We start from the raw sequence: 18,103 nt of genomic DNA, 5'->3' as shown, positions 1-18,103 counted from the left end.
TAGTAGACGATTTTTATGATCCGCCATTACTAGGGTATACAGTAATACGTGAAGCTGACGCTAGCCGCTGAAAATACCATTGCATAAGTTGAACCCAGGCAACCATCGGTTATTAAAGTTTAACTACAAGGTCTATATGTAAACAAGAAATTTAAAGGACCACTAACTAATAACACAAATCAAATATCAGAGCTTGAAACCAAGCGACTCAGAGAAGAAATATTTGAATAATGTCGGATCCGCGGAAGTCAAGTTTTTCTCCACGGGAATCAAATTTTTAAGAGGACTACAACTTAAGATTTTACTAGCCCAAATATTAAAACTCTAGAAAAGCGGTATCATTCGTAGATCAATCAATGTATAAGTCTCTATAAATGTTTCACAAAATAGTATTATTTAAAGTTGCAAAAGAGTGAAGTATTTAAATATTTCTTGCAGTTAACAAAACAGAAAGCGTACAGAAAAGCGACATTGCATGTTCCAAACGGACAAGAACACAATCAGAACGAGTGAGTACTGGCGCGGCAACGGTTCAAGTCCTGCATTAACAAGACGAACACACGAACGTTTCCTTGCAGACAGTGACAGTGACTTTGTGCTCACTACTATCAACCTGAAGATAAAGAACATATCCAAAGACCTGAAAGACAACAGGAGCATTTCAAGCAGAGATATGTGTCAAGTTTACAGACCTGAACATCCTTGACAGTGACATCGAGAATATCACCAACAACATCAAGCAAGCACTGTTGTCATCGGCCTATAAAGTGTTTGGGAAAGAGAGGATGAATAACCAGCTTTGGGTGACGACCAAGATCATGGACCTCTGTGACAAAAGAAGAGAGATGGGGCTTGATAAGTACACAAGCCAGAACTTTAGCGCAAAGTACTAGATAACGAACAGAGATACAAAGAAAACAATGAAAGAGGACATAAAGGTGTTGATTGAGGAGCAATGTAACACCATTGTCAACTTGATGACCATATGCAGCGGCCTTACCGTGAGTGTCCCTGCACTGAACAGGTTGAGTGAATATTGCAGCGACCTCTATGACAAACAGCTTGGGCCATACCCCTGTCTAATTCAGACCGATACCAGGGCAGACGCGCATGACAATAGTCACACATATGAAGGGTTCATAATGACAGAATAGCGAACACCTGATAAGAATGTGTAGAACTATATTGATTGCTTTATGTTTGTCTGCGAACGATAATGTGTGCATTTATTTGTGGTGTGCGGTTGTGGGTTACTAATGTATATGTATGGGATGTACGATTTTGATGCTTGCTCATTTTAAGAGTTTAACTTCTTATTTGGATACCTTTCTCGCCAATATTAACAAATGTTTTACTATCCAATATACAAATCATTTATATATACATTTAGTTGTATACAAACAATTATTAATATTGACTTTAACACTTTTTTTTGCAGGCGGCATTTGTACCTGTAATATCTTTGATCTTCTAGCAGGCAATTGTTGATATCGGCAAGTAGTTTATGTTGGCACGGATACACACATCTTGGTAAGATACAAATAAATAGATACATACTAACAAATACTGATGAATGACTAGTAAAGTAGTACATGGCATAATATAACAAATATAAGTTCAAACAAATAAATACTATGAAATGCTAACCATTATCAGGCATAACACACATGATTTCACTTATTTACATTGTGGTCCCTGATATTTGCAGCCTGATACAGAAAGTCATGTTACTTGTAACAATGGTAATGACCGTGTAAGCACAAACATACGAGTTCAGCGAGGAATGCTTAATGCAATCACGTTATATATATATCACATGTGTAAGAGTATCAAAATTAGTGTTGCATCACAGATTTGTCAGTCACACTGTTATCCAACTACTATACATATTATTTAAAAATTCAATGATTTAATATCAATATGCAGTAAAATAAAGCGGTCGATATCTTAGTAAATTGAAGTAAAACAGGTACGATAATTAAAGCTAAGTTAAAATAACTATGATAAAATCAACTGACCATTAAGTGGGTTTTGATGGTTTGCTTAAACGAGTGGGAAGATTCGATATCCCTAAGTGATTGTGGGAGACTATTCCACAGAACAATGCGATTGTAAGTAAAAGATTTCTTACCAAAGGATACAAGCATACCTGTCTTTTGTGTGGTATGCTCTTTTCATTTTTATGTTAAAACACACAACTTGTATTCTTCAATGAGCAGAACGAATCTAAGATCAATTTCATTTTTGACCTCAATTATTGTGTCCTTCCTGTCATCCAGAAACAATTAAATTGCTTTCTTAAATGCATATGGTGTTCTTATAACAATCTACCGCTCAACAATTTTAGCAACAAAATAATAGTTTAACTGTGATATTTGAATGAATGAATACTGACATTGTTAGGAAAAAAAACAAGAATATTAAACTTTTTAGGTAGGAAATTTTGAAACCAACTTTTATTAAACCTAGGCAGGCAACCACATTTAATGGTCAAAATGAACAAACGTTACTTTCACTTTGTCTTACTTACCTAACTTATAAATTAGTTAACGTGATCAACTCTCCTGGTCATAGGCATTTACGATCCAGTAACTAAGATACCAACGTATGTCTATGTTGCGTAATAAGATACTTTAAATCTATTTCGCGTTATTCTTAAAATTTGTTGGTGCTGTAAACAGAAACAAAGGAGGACTATGCACATGTTGTGGTGACAAAGTCCCATATACCACAATTGATACAATTACATTGAAACCTCGTCAACGATATCAACTACAAAATTGTCAAAATGTCCTCTAATTCAATCAAGGAGGTAACCTCCAACCTAAACGAAATATGGATGATAACATAGTTAAATGCAATGGCGAGAAAACCTACATATAAATCAAGCTAAAGCGGCGATAACAAAATTGTGTGCGATCACAGGGACATTTAATGATTACTCAGGACAAGCATGACCGACCCGCAATCAATGTAAGTTTTTTCAAAACTTGTTTTTATTAATTTGTATTGCATGTGAACGTGTCGTTTTGTAACAGTTATATCCGCAATACTGTATGTCTTCACATCTAATAGTTTTTGACTGACATGTAACAATAAAAAACTTATTAACGAACATTATGGATTAAGGCAAAGGTATACAGTTACTACATTAAGTATTTAAAGCGTAAGTTGAAAGCGTAGAATAATAGTGTGTAGTCCCTTCCCCTTCCCCATCGTGTTGAATTCACTATTCGGTAGTAATTTAAACAATTTGAATATGACATATGTAATATCCTTATGTTAAACGTCATATGGCTTTCATTTAAGCATACATTTGTCATTTTAACGACACTTCACTGTGCGTATTGTGAATTGACAATATAATAATGTTATATTACTATCAAGGTCTTCTTTGCTAACATTTTGCTAATTTGCATTTCCACTGATTGGATAAGCACAATCCCAAGTTCATCACTTAACCATTGCAATAAACGGTAACATGTATATATTTAAAACACGATAAGAAGACGTACCAGTACTACCTGTTTCAGTGTCGGTTCATTTACTGTCATAATGGAAATAATATTTGAGTGCAAAGTCTTTAGATTTGCAATCTTGCGTTTTGTGCGATTACAATATCCAAGGATCAATAATCAGGTCGACACTTTATTTTGTCTAAAAATACATAGGAATAATGAGACTCCAGAAATCATTCACTTATTGGCTGTAATACATTTGTAGCATTAAGTAAGCAAAATAAAATCACACTACATAAGTCCGAATAGTCCAGCCTACTGCTTTCGATAAAGACTTAATGTTTATTTAACTAACTCAAATTACTTGGTAAGAAGTTAAATATAGGAACATGAACATATTTGCGATATAAACCTCGAACAACTTCCCATTTATAAGTCTAAAAACGACTGACATACACAACTTATATTGCGTTTAATTATCTTATATAATGATTGAATAACAACCTAAACGACTCAAATTCGAAAGGGGCATAATTAAAAATATATGCGTGTTACTTTCTGTTTTAACATCTTAAATCATATCATCCTATATACAATTTTATATTATAACGAATTTACGTATATAAAGGTTATATTTAAAATGATGATTTAAAGTAATAAATTTCCAATTTTATAACGCAAATGAGTTACTCTTTAAACATGCATAACACATTACAAGTAGTGACCATTTTTGAGATGGGCACGTGTATGTTTCAAACAACTATTCAATGCTTAGAGTAGCCTTTATTTAAAACACAAATCAATGAACGTAACACTCACTAAAATAAGATTCTGCTTTTATAAAAAAAACGGCTTTGGACAGTAAATATTTTTTATTATTAAAGGAATACACGTTATAGGTTCTATGTGTTGATAATCTAACATGCACATTTTTTGTCAAGTGAAAAAGGCAACTGCTTAAGGACATATATTTGAATAATTTACATTTCGGTATCGTTAATACAAAATTATGTCTAAACGGCAAATTGTCCATTGCATAAGATGACAACTATTTATGATTCAATCTCAACATTTGATTGTGCCAGATACACAATCAATAATGCCCTATGCCCTAGAAGGGTTCACCAAACACGAGTTCCACCATTCAAAATCGCATGATTATACAGTGAAACTTAAAACTTGTTACGCTCATCAAATGGAAATAGTTCAAGTTGTACTCAGACTAAACCTTGGATATGACCTCCACAAAAACGAGATATGGTTGATAACATGATTTACTGCGATCACGAGAGGACCTACATTAGAATAACACTGTAGATACGATAACCAACATGTTTGCTATCACGAGGAATTCAAATGATTATACAGGACACAGAGAATAGTCGAATAATTACGCGCTATAATTTAAACCTATGATACCAGACATGCTGTTCTTGTTGACGTTGAAAATTAACCGTTAAAGGTGATGCTGATAATAGAGTAGCACAAGTTGTTGCTTAAGAGATCTTCATATTATATTGGCAGTAAAATTACATAGTTTAACAATAATACTGATGTCAATATAATATGTAAGTCTCTAAAGGTACCAGCAACTTACGGTCTCACTTGAAGCGACTGAGTCGTCTATAAAACAAGCTATCTCGACTAAGGATAGTCGTCTGATATGTCGTTATCAACATCCGAGAAAGTTATATGTATACTTGAAGACTGGATTGTCTGCGCTTGTCTTCCACTTCCACTCAGCGTAGTGTTGGGCAGTGGTTTCTAGGAGATGATAGCAATCATATAAGATTCCCAGCCGTGGCAGCATCCGTGCTAGTATAGAGAAAAGTCATGCAGCAGAAAACATTTATCGCTTTAAGGGCAGTGTCAGCGAGCTCGGTTTGAAAAAACAATGTTGGAGCATGTGTGAACGACAATACCAGATATATTTAGAAGGCAGGGACTTAGTACAATCTAGTTGTGGGTGAAGTCAGTTATAGACGCACCGTCTCTGTCAAATACAATCAATCCTTAAAAAAAAATTCAATAGTGCTAAATGTCGTAATTTCTTGTGATGTAATCAAAGATGTTGAAAGTAGCCTTTTGAAATTTACTTATCAAATTGTTAAAATACCCATATATATTTGGATACTAGATAATATTATCCGAATAACCATTGCGAATAGTAATGTAGTAGTAGTAGAAGTGAAGTTGTAGTAGAAGTAGTAGTAGTAGTAGTAGTAGTAGTAGTAGTAGTAGTAGTACGTAGCAGTAGTAGTAATGATATAAGTTGTATAAGTAGTATTAGTAGTAGAAGTAGTAGGAGGAGGAGAAGAGGTAGTAGTAGTAGAAGTAGTAGTAGTAGCAGTAGTAGTAGTAGTAGTTGTATAAGTATAAGTAGAAGTAATAGTAGTAGTAGTAGTAGTAGTAGTAGTTGTTGTTGTTGTTGTTGTTGTTGTTGTTGTAGTAGAAGTAGAAGTAGTAGTACTTGTAGTAGTAGTAGAAGTAGTAGTAGTAGTAGTAGTAATAGTGGTGGTTGTGGTGGTGATGGTGGTGGTGGGGGTGGGGGTGGTGGTGATGGCGGTGGTCGTGGTTGTGGTGGTGGTTGTAGTGGTGGTGGTGGTAGTAGTGGTGCTTGTGGTGGTGGTGGTTGTGGTGTTGGCGGTGGTGGTTGTGGTGGTGTTGTGGTGGTGGTGGTTGTAGTGGTGGTGGTGGTGGTGGTGGTGGTCGGGATGGTGGTGGGGGTGTTGGTGGGGGTGTCGGGGATGGGGTGGGGTGGGGGTGGTGATGGTGGTGGTGGGAGGTGGTGGGGGTTGTGGTGGTGGTGGTGTTGGTGGTGTGTTGGTGGTGTTTGTTGTGGTGTTGGTTGTGGTGGTGGTGTTGGTGTTGATTTTGTTGTTGTTGTTGGTGGTGGGGGGTGGTGGTAGGTGGTAGTGGTGGTGGTGGTGGTGGTATGGTGGTGGTGGTGGTGGTGTCGGTGGTGGTTGGTGGTGTTGGTGGTGTTGGTGGTGTTGGTGGTGTTGGTAGTGGTGGTGGTGATGGTGGTGGTGGTGGTGGTGGTGGTGGTGGTGGAAGTGGTGGTGGTGGTGGTGGTGGTGTGGTGGTGGTGGTTGGTGGTGGTGGTGGTGGTTGGTGGTGGTGGTGGTGGTGGTGGTGGTGGTGGTGGTGGTGTGTGGTGTGGTGGTGGTGGTGGTGTGTGGTGGTGGTGGTGGTGGTGGTGGTGGTGGTGGTGTGGTGGTGGTGGTGGTGGTGGATCTGGTAGTGGTGGTGGTGGGTGGTGGTGGTGGTGGTTGTGGTGGTGATAATGGTGGTGGTGGTGGTAGTGGTGGTGTACTAATTATGACCAAACATAAATAGGTCTAATTTAGATAGATATTGCCCATATGGGACCAAGTTTGTGAGCCATTGTTTTCCCACTGCAACATTTGTCTCGGGTACTTTGAAGTATACTTCACCGTACACCGATTTTCAAATGATACTTTTGGGTACCCCGTTATACTTACAGGTACCTCATCTTTCCTAATAAAAAATTCGTACCCAAAATTCGTAAACAATTTTATTTCGTACCCAATTTGTTTTCGTGCCAATATTGCATTCATATTGGTTACGAAAAAATGTGGGTATGAAAATTTTGGGTACAACAAAAATTTGGGTTCAAACAATTTGGATACGAAAAAAATAGCCAAAAAATTGTTTTAAAAAAGTTGTTTTATGACGTATAAATAGTGTTTAAGTGACTTGGCCACGCGCCCAACACCTGTGCTCCGAGACTGCATTTATGTTCATTCTTCCGGCGAGGCCATGCCTCGAGCGAATCACGTGGCTTTAACATGTGACCCGCGCTTGTTTAAATTTACATCGTTACTGTCCATGGACAGAAATTGAAAAGCCCTATCTTTGTACTGATTTGGGGCATTTCTTGGCCGATTTCGACCATTTTTTGCAAATCTGAAATAAATACCATCACATTTTGACTCATAATCTATTTTTGCGACACATAACAAAAATGGAAAAATATAACAACATCAACTCGGCCGCCTCTACATCTATATCTGAAATTTGTTTTGTTGATTTTTTTAAACAAAGTGTTTCTACCCTTTATTCTCAATATATGTCAATTTTACATATTAGCATACGTCGTTTTGAATGTATTTGGTCATAGTTTACCCATAACCATATACATATCTATAACATTGAAGACACTTTACTATTCGAAGGTAGATAACGTATCCTCAATTCAGTATGTTAGATAAAATAGGTCATAAGTTTATGTACACGCACAGGTAGAAACAATTGTTCACGATGCATGGTATGATAAAAAGGTAAGCGATTACTATTTATTCATGTATTAATAATTTAATGGAATACAAGTCTACAAACCAAAGGAGTTTTAACGTATTCGATATACTACTTATTACATATTATTACAATATATTTAAATAGTATTCATCAATATTGCACAATATATATAAAGTATGAATAATTTATTTATATATTCTAATGCCGCAATGAAAGAAAATCAAGAAGCATATACAGGTTCTATTACAATTCAATGTACGAAATTATCAATTACCTATATTTATTATAAACAATAAATACAAAGGTATTATAAACAATAAATACAAACGTGTTCTTTGTTGTGCTAATACTTCTAAATGATTGGATATATCGGTACGACGCTCGAGACATCTTATTGATTTGTACGTCCAAGAGAAACCTATTTATCTCTTGAGAAATGTTGCGATCGCAATAATGTGGACGTTAATCGGGTAGTTTTCATATCAGCTGGGTCCAGTTGTCGGATTAATCGTGAATACGATGACAGCATCTTATATCGCAATCAACATCGAATCGTACTGTGACGGAACACTTTAATTCTTGATAAAAATAGAGTAACGAATTAACTCGTACGAGAGCGTACTTATTCGTTAAGCGAGATCATGTTTATCATGTGTGATCATAAAACAACCGCGAAACAACTCCCAACGAACCGTATATATTCGTATGTTAGCATGAGATCATTCTTAACAGACATAGGATTCTGCAATCGTAAAATCGTGATATGTTGGCATCCGAGCGCGATATAACGTAACTTAACGTAGATAAACGATTTGTATAGTATTTAAGTATAAAATCATTGCGTTCGTTGCGAATCGAACGACAGTGGTTATCTTGTAATCAACAATGTCGCTACAATGCTCGCTAAATAACTGTAGAATATTTACAAGCATCAATTATTAAAAATGCTCGAGTATCAAAACGAAAGGACCAATACTATGTAAAATGTTTTATTTAATGCGAACACACATTTGTTATTACCCATGCCTTTCAAATAAAATATATGTCAAAAATACTATCTGTACCTATCCTTTAACTTCAGAACGAGGACATATTTGTAACTTGTAAGAATACATATACACTTAAATTGCAATCTTTTCAATCAGCATATTTCATTTGCTTTTTCCACCCTTTGTATGAATGGTCCGCATTGTATGAATTGTTATAAGCAACGGTAAATGATTTTTTTTCTTAAGAAATAAATACAATTGAGATAATCTTAGGTTATTATTCTGTTGTGCTCGTCAGAAATAGAGCATAAACAACATATATATATATATATATATATATATATATATATATATATATATATATATATATATATATATATATATATATATATATATATATATTTATATATATATATATATATATATATATATATATCAATTATATTAACTAAAATGAGCAGATAAATGAAAACTGAACACACTTCAATCAACAAAAACGTGTATTGTCGGTATGCCAAATCAATCATCCTGCTTTTTTCGAGTTTAAGTAAGTGTAAATGTGTGCCGAGTATTGTTCATTATAAATGCACTCTATTTTAAAAGCACTTTTGGCATATATTTTTGAATTTAAAAAGATCCGTAACGCCTTTATTATAGGGAGAAACACGTATGGCTTATTCTGCAATAAATTATGGACAAAACAAATTGTTGCAAAAGTTGTTTCGGATATTTCAAGAAAGTTTGCAATGAAATGCATGTCCTTAAACGCGCAATTTTTAAAACTTTAGACAATTTAAAATATGCTTCATTTGTGCATGATTCCGCGAAGTTAAAATTCATCAATAGAACATTAAATATATAGAAATCTTACAAACATGCTGGTGTATTTAACTTTACTTATTGATTATTTACTCATTTTTAATGACACGTATGTCGTTTCACGGAATCAAATATATGTCTATGTTCTGTACACCACAATATAAATGGAAGTGATAACGATATCATAAACACGATAAATGTAATGATATTCATGAATTACAATTTGAGAACATGACCAGGCAATAATTATAAATCATATAATCATAAACGAGTATTATTCCACCTTTTGATTATCTGATGTTTTGTTTGATGTGGTTGAGACATGTCCGTATGCTGACAATGAACTGCCATCAAACGTACACTAAATTGCTATGTTTTAAGGAAATTGAAAAAACAACAGCCTCTGTAGATTTAAAAGCTTTGCTATACAAGAACAAATTGAGCGGTATTTAATTAATGTATTACATAATCATTCAAAAAGAAAATTGAACTCCGCTTCAACATCAAGGCATTAAGTCACTTTAACCGGAAAAGGGAAATAACTATTAATACATGTCGGCAGCTTGTGCTTTTATTCAACGTTGATTAAACAAAACGGAGATTCAATCATAAAACGACTTGAATAAAATATCTTATGTCGGGCTAAACATGACATATATAACGATGCAATTTTACGAATATGAAATGAAATAATAAAAGAAATTGAAAAAACCATCAAACCCGGTCTCCGTTTCTGTTTGAATCTCCCCAAGATGTAATATTATTAATCAAACTTGTTATGTCTCTTGAAACAATGAATTAAGTTAAGCTTTTATAGATAAAAGTGCAAATGTGAGCAAAACTTATAACAGCAACTGTTCCGACAAGTTTAACAAAAAAAGGCAGTTTTTTCTTACGTTACTTGTTTATACGGTGGTCTGATACGTTAGCCAAAACAAAAAGAAACAATGAGAACATCAGAGTTTCAATATTTGCTACAATTACATCGAATTAAAACACACTCACTATTTGGGGATGATGTTTGTTGCCTATTATACAACACTTAAAAGCTTTTAGCTTAGTTTAAACCCATCTATTTAAGCAAACTTGCGTCGCAATCCTTATGCTTATTTAAACAAACTAGAGTCCGTTCTCTGGGCCTATAACCAAAACTTGATGTCGTTGGAGAAGATCTAAAGAACTCTCCCACAGTGCTGATCGAACCCGTGACACCATATCCATTGCACAACGGCGACCTCAACGGCACTTAAATATCCTAGAAGCACAACTGAGTTATGTATCGTGCCTTTTTGTAGCATTGAATGATTGGCACGCAAGTGCTACAGTAAGGGTGTTAATAACTACTTTATATAACTATTGTACATGTTGAACTACATCTTCTACTACTATTAGTACTACTACTACTACTACTACTACGACTACTACTACTACTACTACTACTACGACTACTACTACTACTACTACTACTACTACTACGACTAACACCACTACGACTACTTCTACTACTACTACTACTACTACTACGACTACTACTACTACTACTACGACTACTACGACTACTATTACTACTACTACTACTACGACTACTCTACTATTACTACTACTACTACTACTACAACTACTACTACTACTACTACTACTACTACTACTACTACTACTACTACTACTTCTACTACTACTACTGCTACTACTACTACTACTACTACTACTACTACTACTACTACTACTACTACTACTACTACTACTACTACTACTACTACTACTACTACTACTACTACTACTACTACTACTACTACTACTACTACTACTACTACACTACTACTACTTCTACTACTACTACTACTACTAACTACTACTACTACTGACTCTACGACTACTACTACTACTACTACTACTACTACTACTACTGACTACTACTACTACTACTACTACTACTACTACTACTACTACTACTACTACTACTATCTACTACTACTACACGACTACTACTACGACTACTACTACTACGACTACTACTACTACTACTACTACTACTACTACTACTACTACTACTACTTCTACTACTACTACTACTACCACTTCTAATTCTACTACCTCTAGTACTTAATAATCAATCATTCCCATGAGGTACATCACAGGTCTTGCAGGTCCTGCGTTTTTCATCAAAGTTCGTGCAGTGGTGCGCTTAATGGCCCTACTGTTTCTTGTTACGTTTGTAGACCTATCATCGAGTCGGTAACGGGACACTCAAAAAGTGATTTTACCAATTTGCTGAGCATTTGCAGGAGTGTGCAATTTTAACATAAGTTGGATTGTTCCGGTGTTGTTTAAGCAGCACAAACGAGACAGGAAATTCACGTGCTAAAGGCTATCTGGGCGAATATTCGCGATTTTCCATAAAGTAGCCTTTTCCTGGTTCTTTTGAACTTCTTTAGATAACGTTATGTTGTTCAAGCTTCATTCGCAAGTGTCTTGTTTCGTGCACTGACTTTTTGCAGACAGATTCCCATTCGTTTGTTGACGACTATACATTGTTGGTTTTAAGGTGATATTTCTGCATTTTTTCTGGAATGAAGCCAATCGATAGGTGATCATATTGATTGTGCTGTTCGTAGTTGTGCAGATGTTTACAAATTGTTTACAAATTGCAACACGACATATAATGATATTTCATCCTGGATGACCTTCTCGTAGATTGGGATTGTAAATTGACAACAACAATATGAATTTTAAAAAGCACCGTCATGATACTACCGAAAAACAGTTATTGTACAAGTTGCAGCTGTTTGAAAAATATATAATACACATATGGAAAACATTTGATTTTCACATTGTACTGTCAAACATGGTCATTATTTAGAAACAATGTTTTTAGCATGCGTGAGGTGAGCTTTCGCCTTATGTCCGATTTGCATTTTCAGGTCAAATTTGTGTTAAAAACATCTCTTGAAACGCAACTTTGACTTTATATCAATCTCTTTTGAATGACATATTTGTAGTTTTCTTCTTTATAATACCAACAGGATGTTATACTATTTCGATACAATTCATTATAATGTTTTTATTAAAAAGACTTGTAAACAGCATAATAAAATACGATATTTAATATTACTATAAATATTACTTATCCAAAAGTCAATGTTAGTATACAATTAACTCATATACAGCACACTAAAGTTATCAAGTATGTTCAATTGCTTATACCCTCTCATGAATATTGTAGATATTAACTTTGAACTGTTTAATAAGATAGTAAGCCAGGATATTTGAGTCCACATGATGGGCTTAGTATATATAGTTATACACCAACACCATATACTACAGTGACCCTGTGAAACGGTGCATATGAATATAGAACATCTTTATCAGATATATACGAATATATATGAATATATTGCAATCGACATCTCTGGAAAAGTATACGCGAATGGTACAGATGATAACGACAAGATGATGGAAAATGCACAGTAAATTGGTTTCATTTCTTCTTTTGCTTACAATTGATTATGTATATTCGTATATATCACGTAAAGATATATTAATGTTATCACACACCCGAACATTCCCTTAATTTTTATTCAAGCTTAGCCTATTTTACATTAGCATCTGAAGATGAATAATACATACAAATCTAAACTAAATAAAAACAAAGTGCCTATACTACATTAACCTGAAGTATCACGATACATGTTCATGATTCTTCTTTGTGCTTGAATAGGACTTCTTGTTTAAATCGAGCGAGAATTTTCTGCGAATACTAGCTTGTCATCAGCACAACATAAAACCTATTAATAAATGTATATGTATGTGTGAGATAATAAAGGTTTTTTTTGCGAATGAAAAATACTTAAAAAGAGAAAAGAAAATAGTTAATTGTTCCTTATTCAAGCAAAATAAGAAACTAGCATTATCCTGCTTAAGAGCACAGCCTCATTAAATGAATTTGCAACGCACATAAATATAAATTATGGTATATTTAGGTTTCTTATTTAACATATGTATTGCAATACATGTTTTCTTCATTTTATTTATTGTAAACCTAGTTACGTTTTTGCGGAACAGGTTCCTTATTCTCGATTCAGGCTAAATAAGGAAGTGACATTTTCGTCAATAAAAATACATTACATGGCCCCGAATCAGCACCTGGTAATACGTTCGGAGGTCTATTTTTTAGACGTTCACTTTATGGTATTAAATTTTGTGATTTATGTTGTGTGCGTTAATTTGGCTTGATTCTGTAAATAGAAGTGTTGTGTTACATTCATAATGTATATGTTATTTAACGATATAAGCTGAAAAAATATAATGCTAACGATTCGGTTTGAATAAGGAATATAAAACTGGCTCCAAATTCCTCATTGAAGCCGAACAATGAAGTGGCATTTTCTTTGATACACATAAAAAAACAAGTTTACGACATCTAAATGAACATCATTGTATATACAGGTTAGATATTTAAAATAGTAATTGCAATATATTTCTACTAAGGTTTGATCTAATGATCTATTATCCAAATAAAATAATCCGAAGTATTTTAGTAAGTTCAACGGGTTGAACAAACATATTGGAAAAGCACCGAGACAAATATTAGTTATACCAAAACCTACATTTACAATTATTTTAATTTATTATTTTGAATAGAAGGTTACTGTCTGATAGTTGTGTACTATATCAGGCGAGGCTTGCCCATTCGTTGTTTTATTCGTGCCGAGCGTGATATATTTCTAAACGATCAGGCAGTGGCCTGTTTAATGCTTATTCTACTGTTACAAGTCTTAGAAACATAAAAAACGTACACAAGTCTATTTCTGTTTTCATAGTTATTTATTTTTGTTGATTACATTCTGACACAAACGATTTAAATGTCCATAAAATATTCTGAACAGCAAGATACATACGGCGTAACGGCCGCAGCCGCCCCGCTACTAAACAAATTGTGTTTCTTCTATGTTCGGCTCTGTGTGTGATACTGTTCTGGTACTAAAGTCAAAATACAGATGTCAGAACAGAACAATTGTTTATTTCGACTTAAGCATTTACAGCTCATCGTCACAACAATATGAACAGAAAAAACAAATGTACATGGTAAAAGGTAATACTTCAACAATTCACATATAAATAATTGAATATATCTACTTTTGCAAAGATACTTTCACATTGAAAAATAATATTACATAATTTTATATTGTCAGTCCTAAGTTTAAAAGCTTTGATGCAAAAATAAGCTAGACGAATTAACATCGTTTTTTAAGTTTAATTTAATAATTGCACAAAATTAAACATACTTGGTTTTCTTTTGTAAAGGTTAGGCAAATAAGTATTTCTCAAAATGTCATTTAAAGGACAAATTAGTACAAAATGGTATTCATCTTCAATTTCGTTTATTGAACAGTTTTTACGTATTCGCTCATTCTGGGAATATTTTGATGTCTACCAGTTTCAATAAAAAGGCAATGGGATGATAACCGCATTTTTGCAATGATATCTCTGAATTTGGAGTTCTCCAAGATATCTAAGAAAACTGATAGTTCAAAAATAGGTTTTAATTCTTTGTAAAGGTACAATGAGGAACTTTCATTAACGTCCGCTCTCCAATTTGAAATAAAAACATCTTTGCAACGGTTTCGAAAAAATGGAATACAGGTGTTTAAATGAACGGATTCTGGATACAACCAAACATCGTTAAAACCAGATTCTTGTTAAAGGTTTCGATCTTTGCATGCCCAAGATTTGGAACGTGTAATGCTTCTTGCTTCTTCGCATTGTTTACGAATAATATTGTTTAAAATACAATTGAAAGATTTAAAGTCAAAAAGTCTTTAAAAAATATTTTACTTTTCGCAAATAACGGCAAATATACAACGGATATCTTCCAACTTCGGAATACAATGCATTTGAATGTGTAGAGGGTTTTACATTAAGCAGCCATTTACAGAATTTACGCTGTACACGCTCAATATTTTCCGCCTTAGTAAATCCCCAAGTCTCGCAACCATAATAAAGGATCGAAGCAACATATGCATCAAACAAATTAAACATTATTTTGATTGGTAAATTTAGCGATTTCGTAATACTAAACAATGAGTTCATCGCCCGGAACGCTTTTGCCGACAGCGTGTTTGTAGCCTGTATATGGGCGCCGCTACTCGACATAACTATACCAAGGTAATTGAAATTGTTTACGACTTAAATTGGATTTCTTATTATAAAACCAACTGTACCCGGTTGGACAACGGTCTTTATGAAAGATAACAGTTTTTGTCTTTCCAATATTTACAGTTATATTCCATATATTGCAATATTCGTTTAAATAATTAAACGACGATTGTAATCCCTCCGCTGATTCAGAGAATAGTACTGTATAATCGGCAAATAACAAAAGATAAATTGATAGTTAGTCAATGGGTATGCCAGCATTTATATCACGTTGTAAGTTCATTTCAATATCATTTAGGAACAGAGAAAACATAATCGGTGAACACGTTTCCCCTTGCAATAAGCCTATGCCGGATTTATAGATTTCTGAGTTGCTATTCAAATTTTTAACACCTAATTTAATTTGGTCATATAATGACCTTATTACGGCCAATAATTTACCGTCGATACCTGACTGAATAAGTGTAAACCAAAGATGTATGCGACCCGTTAAATCATAAGCCTTTACGTAATCGACAAAACAGCAGAACAGTTTTTACCAATCATCTAAGCGACTATCAATCAATGATTGTAAAACGAAAATTGCGTCTACTGTACTGTATCCCGGTTCGATCTCGAACTGTGCATTTGTTAAAATATCATTTTCAAGTGCCAACTTTTGTAAACGCTCGTCCAAAATACTTGTGAATAGCTTTGCAAAGCAACTCACAAGAGTAATACCCCGATAGTTATATGGGACTGAAGGGTCTCCCTTTTTATACAGGGGATAATCAGGCCTGTCGACCATCTACTGGGAAATTTTCCGGATATTAGTATGTAATTAAATAGCAGTTCCAATGCAGGTCCTATAACATAAATACTCTCTTTGAAATTCTCATATATGATGTTATCCGACGAACATGCCTTATTGTTACCCAAACGTTTGGTGGCCGATATAAGTTCTTCCAACGAAATATGTCTGTCTAGTTCAGGATAAGAACTAACCCTTTCGTTACAATTGTCAAAATTTTAACAAAATAAAAACTGTTTTCATTATTACGAAGAGCCCCGCTATTTGCAAGAGATCTAAAATGGTCGACAAACTCGTTTAAATGTATTGTTTCACCTTTCTGATTCGTACGCGGTTTACTTAACAATTTCCTAAATTCTTTAGGTGATTTAGATTTCATAGTATCCATTTTGCACATAAATATTTGTAAGATTTTCTTTTCGCAAGTACTATTGGTCGGGCGTTATCGCCCTTGTTTAAATTAAAATAGTAGACAGCCTCTTTATATTCTTTACGTTTCTGTTTACAGTCCTCATTGTACCATTTTTGTTTGTTGTTATCATGTGTCTCAAATGTTTGTGTCTTGGATTTTACAGATCGCATGAAAAAAGGGTTGCTTTTGTCGTTAAATAATAGGTAAACATTAACACCAAATCATCCGTGTTAATAATATCGTCTATACCATTCTTTAACTGGGAATCGGGAGTTGCATTGTCCATTGATATTTCGGATATAAAAGCATTACGGTGTTCTGTATTCCATTTAATATATTATTATTTTATAAACAATGTAACGTATGCAAATTCTGACGGGCCGTGTGCATGTCGAACGATTGCAACTTTAATATGATGTTGCGACGGAAACATAACGAATACATACGAAATTGACCGATTTTTGACGTTTTATACCCGAGGCAATGAAATGCTGGTCAAAGCGTGACTGCCTTTTGAATATATTATGAAATTTGGGTAATTGTGTCAATACAGTTATGATCCAAATATTCGTTACGTTACACTACCTCCAAGTCACCATTTTAAAAGAAATACGTAAAACAAATCGCTACGACTCTTCTACGATTTTTAGCGGGAATGATTTTGTTTACATTTGATTTGTTAACACTTGGTATTTGTGCTTAACATTTGTAAAACAACATGTTTTTGCTGTTGTTGTTGTTGTTTTTTCGTGTGTCTAAAATGTATTATATATTGGTTTCAAATTGTTTGTCTTATTAAATTAGATACTAGTGTACTTAAAAGAATGACTTTATAGTTGATTCCGAGTTATTTGGCCTGCCTCCATACACCGACTGACGTGACAACTTCCTGTTGAATTTATATTTAAAAAATAGACAGCGTTATATAAGGCCTGCTATCAAGGTAGCGGTATTAAATATGTGTATCGAGATCAGGTAACGATGGCTCATACAGTACCTTACTAAAAGCAAAATGCATACATTACACTTAATGGGGCTTATCAAGGGTATAAATTGTTATTCTTAACATGACTTGACCAATTATCGGTATTCCATTCCATACACAAATGTATCTATTAGAAATAATATATTATTGATATTGGCTAGAAAGGCTATAATCAAAACAATTTTACATACGCAGTAAAGGAACGATACAAAG

The 18,103-nt window shown here is 34.2% G+C and overlaps 1 protein-coding gene across 14 annotated transcripts in view; it reads left to right on the top strand.

Annotated features, from left to right (window-relative positions):
• The first annotated feature begins 2,839 nt into the window (after nucleotides 1–2,839).
• Nucleotides 2,840–18,103, top strand: part of LOC127841181 (uncharacterized) — a 28,421-nt gene continuing 13,157 nt past the window's right edge. For 8 of the 14 annotated variants that reach the window (XM_052369832.1, XM_052369837.1, XM_052369838.1 and 5 more), the window contains exon 1: nucleotides 7,702–7,762. In XM_052369832.1, the coding sequence (XP_052225792.1) occupies nucleotides 7,743–7,762 (20 nt within the window). In that variant the 5' untranslated portion in view covers nucleotides 7,702–7,742. Of the gene's footprint in view, nucleotides 2,974–7,699; nucleotides 7,763–18,103 lie in introns of those variants that run through there. The other 6 variants (XM_052369842.1, XM_052369839.1, XM_052369833.1 and 3 more) reach the window with 5 other exon arrangements.

Source organism: Dreissena polymorpha, chromosome 8 (genome assembly GCF_020536995.1).
Source record: "Dreissena polymorpha isolate Duluth1 chromosome 8, UMN_Dpol_1.0, whole genome shotgun sequence".
NCBI lineage: Eukaryota > Metazoa > Mollusca > Bivalvia > Myida > Dreissenidae > Dreissena > Dreissena polymorpha.
Note: the sequence above shows the minus strand (reverse complement) of the source record. Positions and strands in the feature narration are given on the sequence as shown.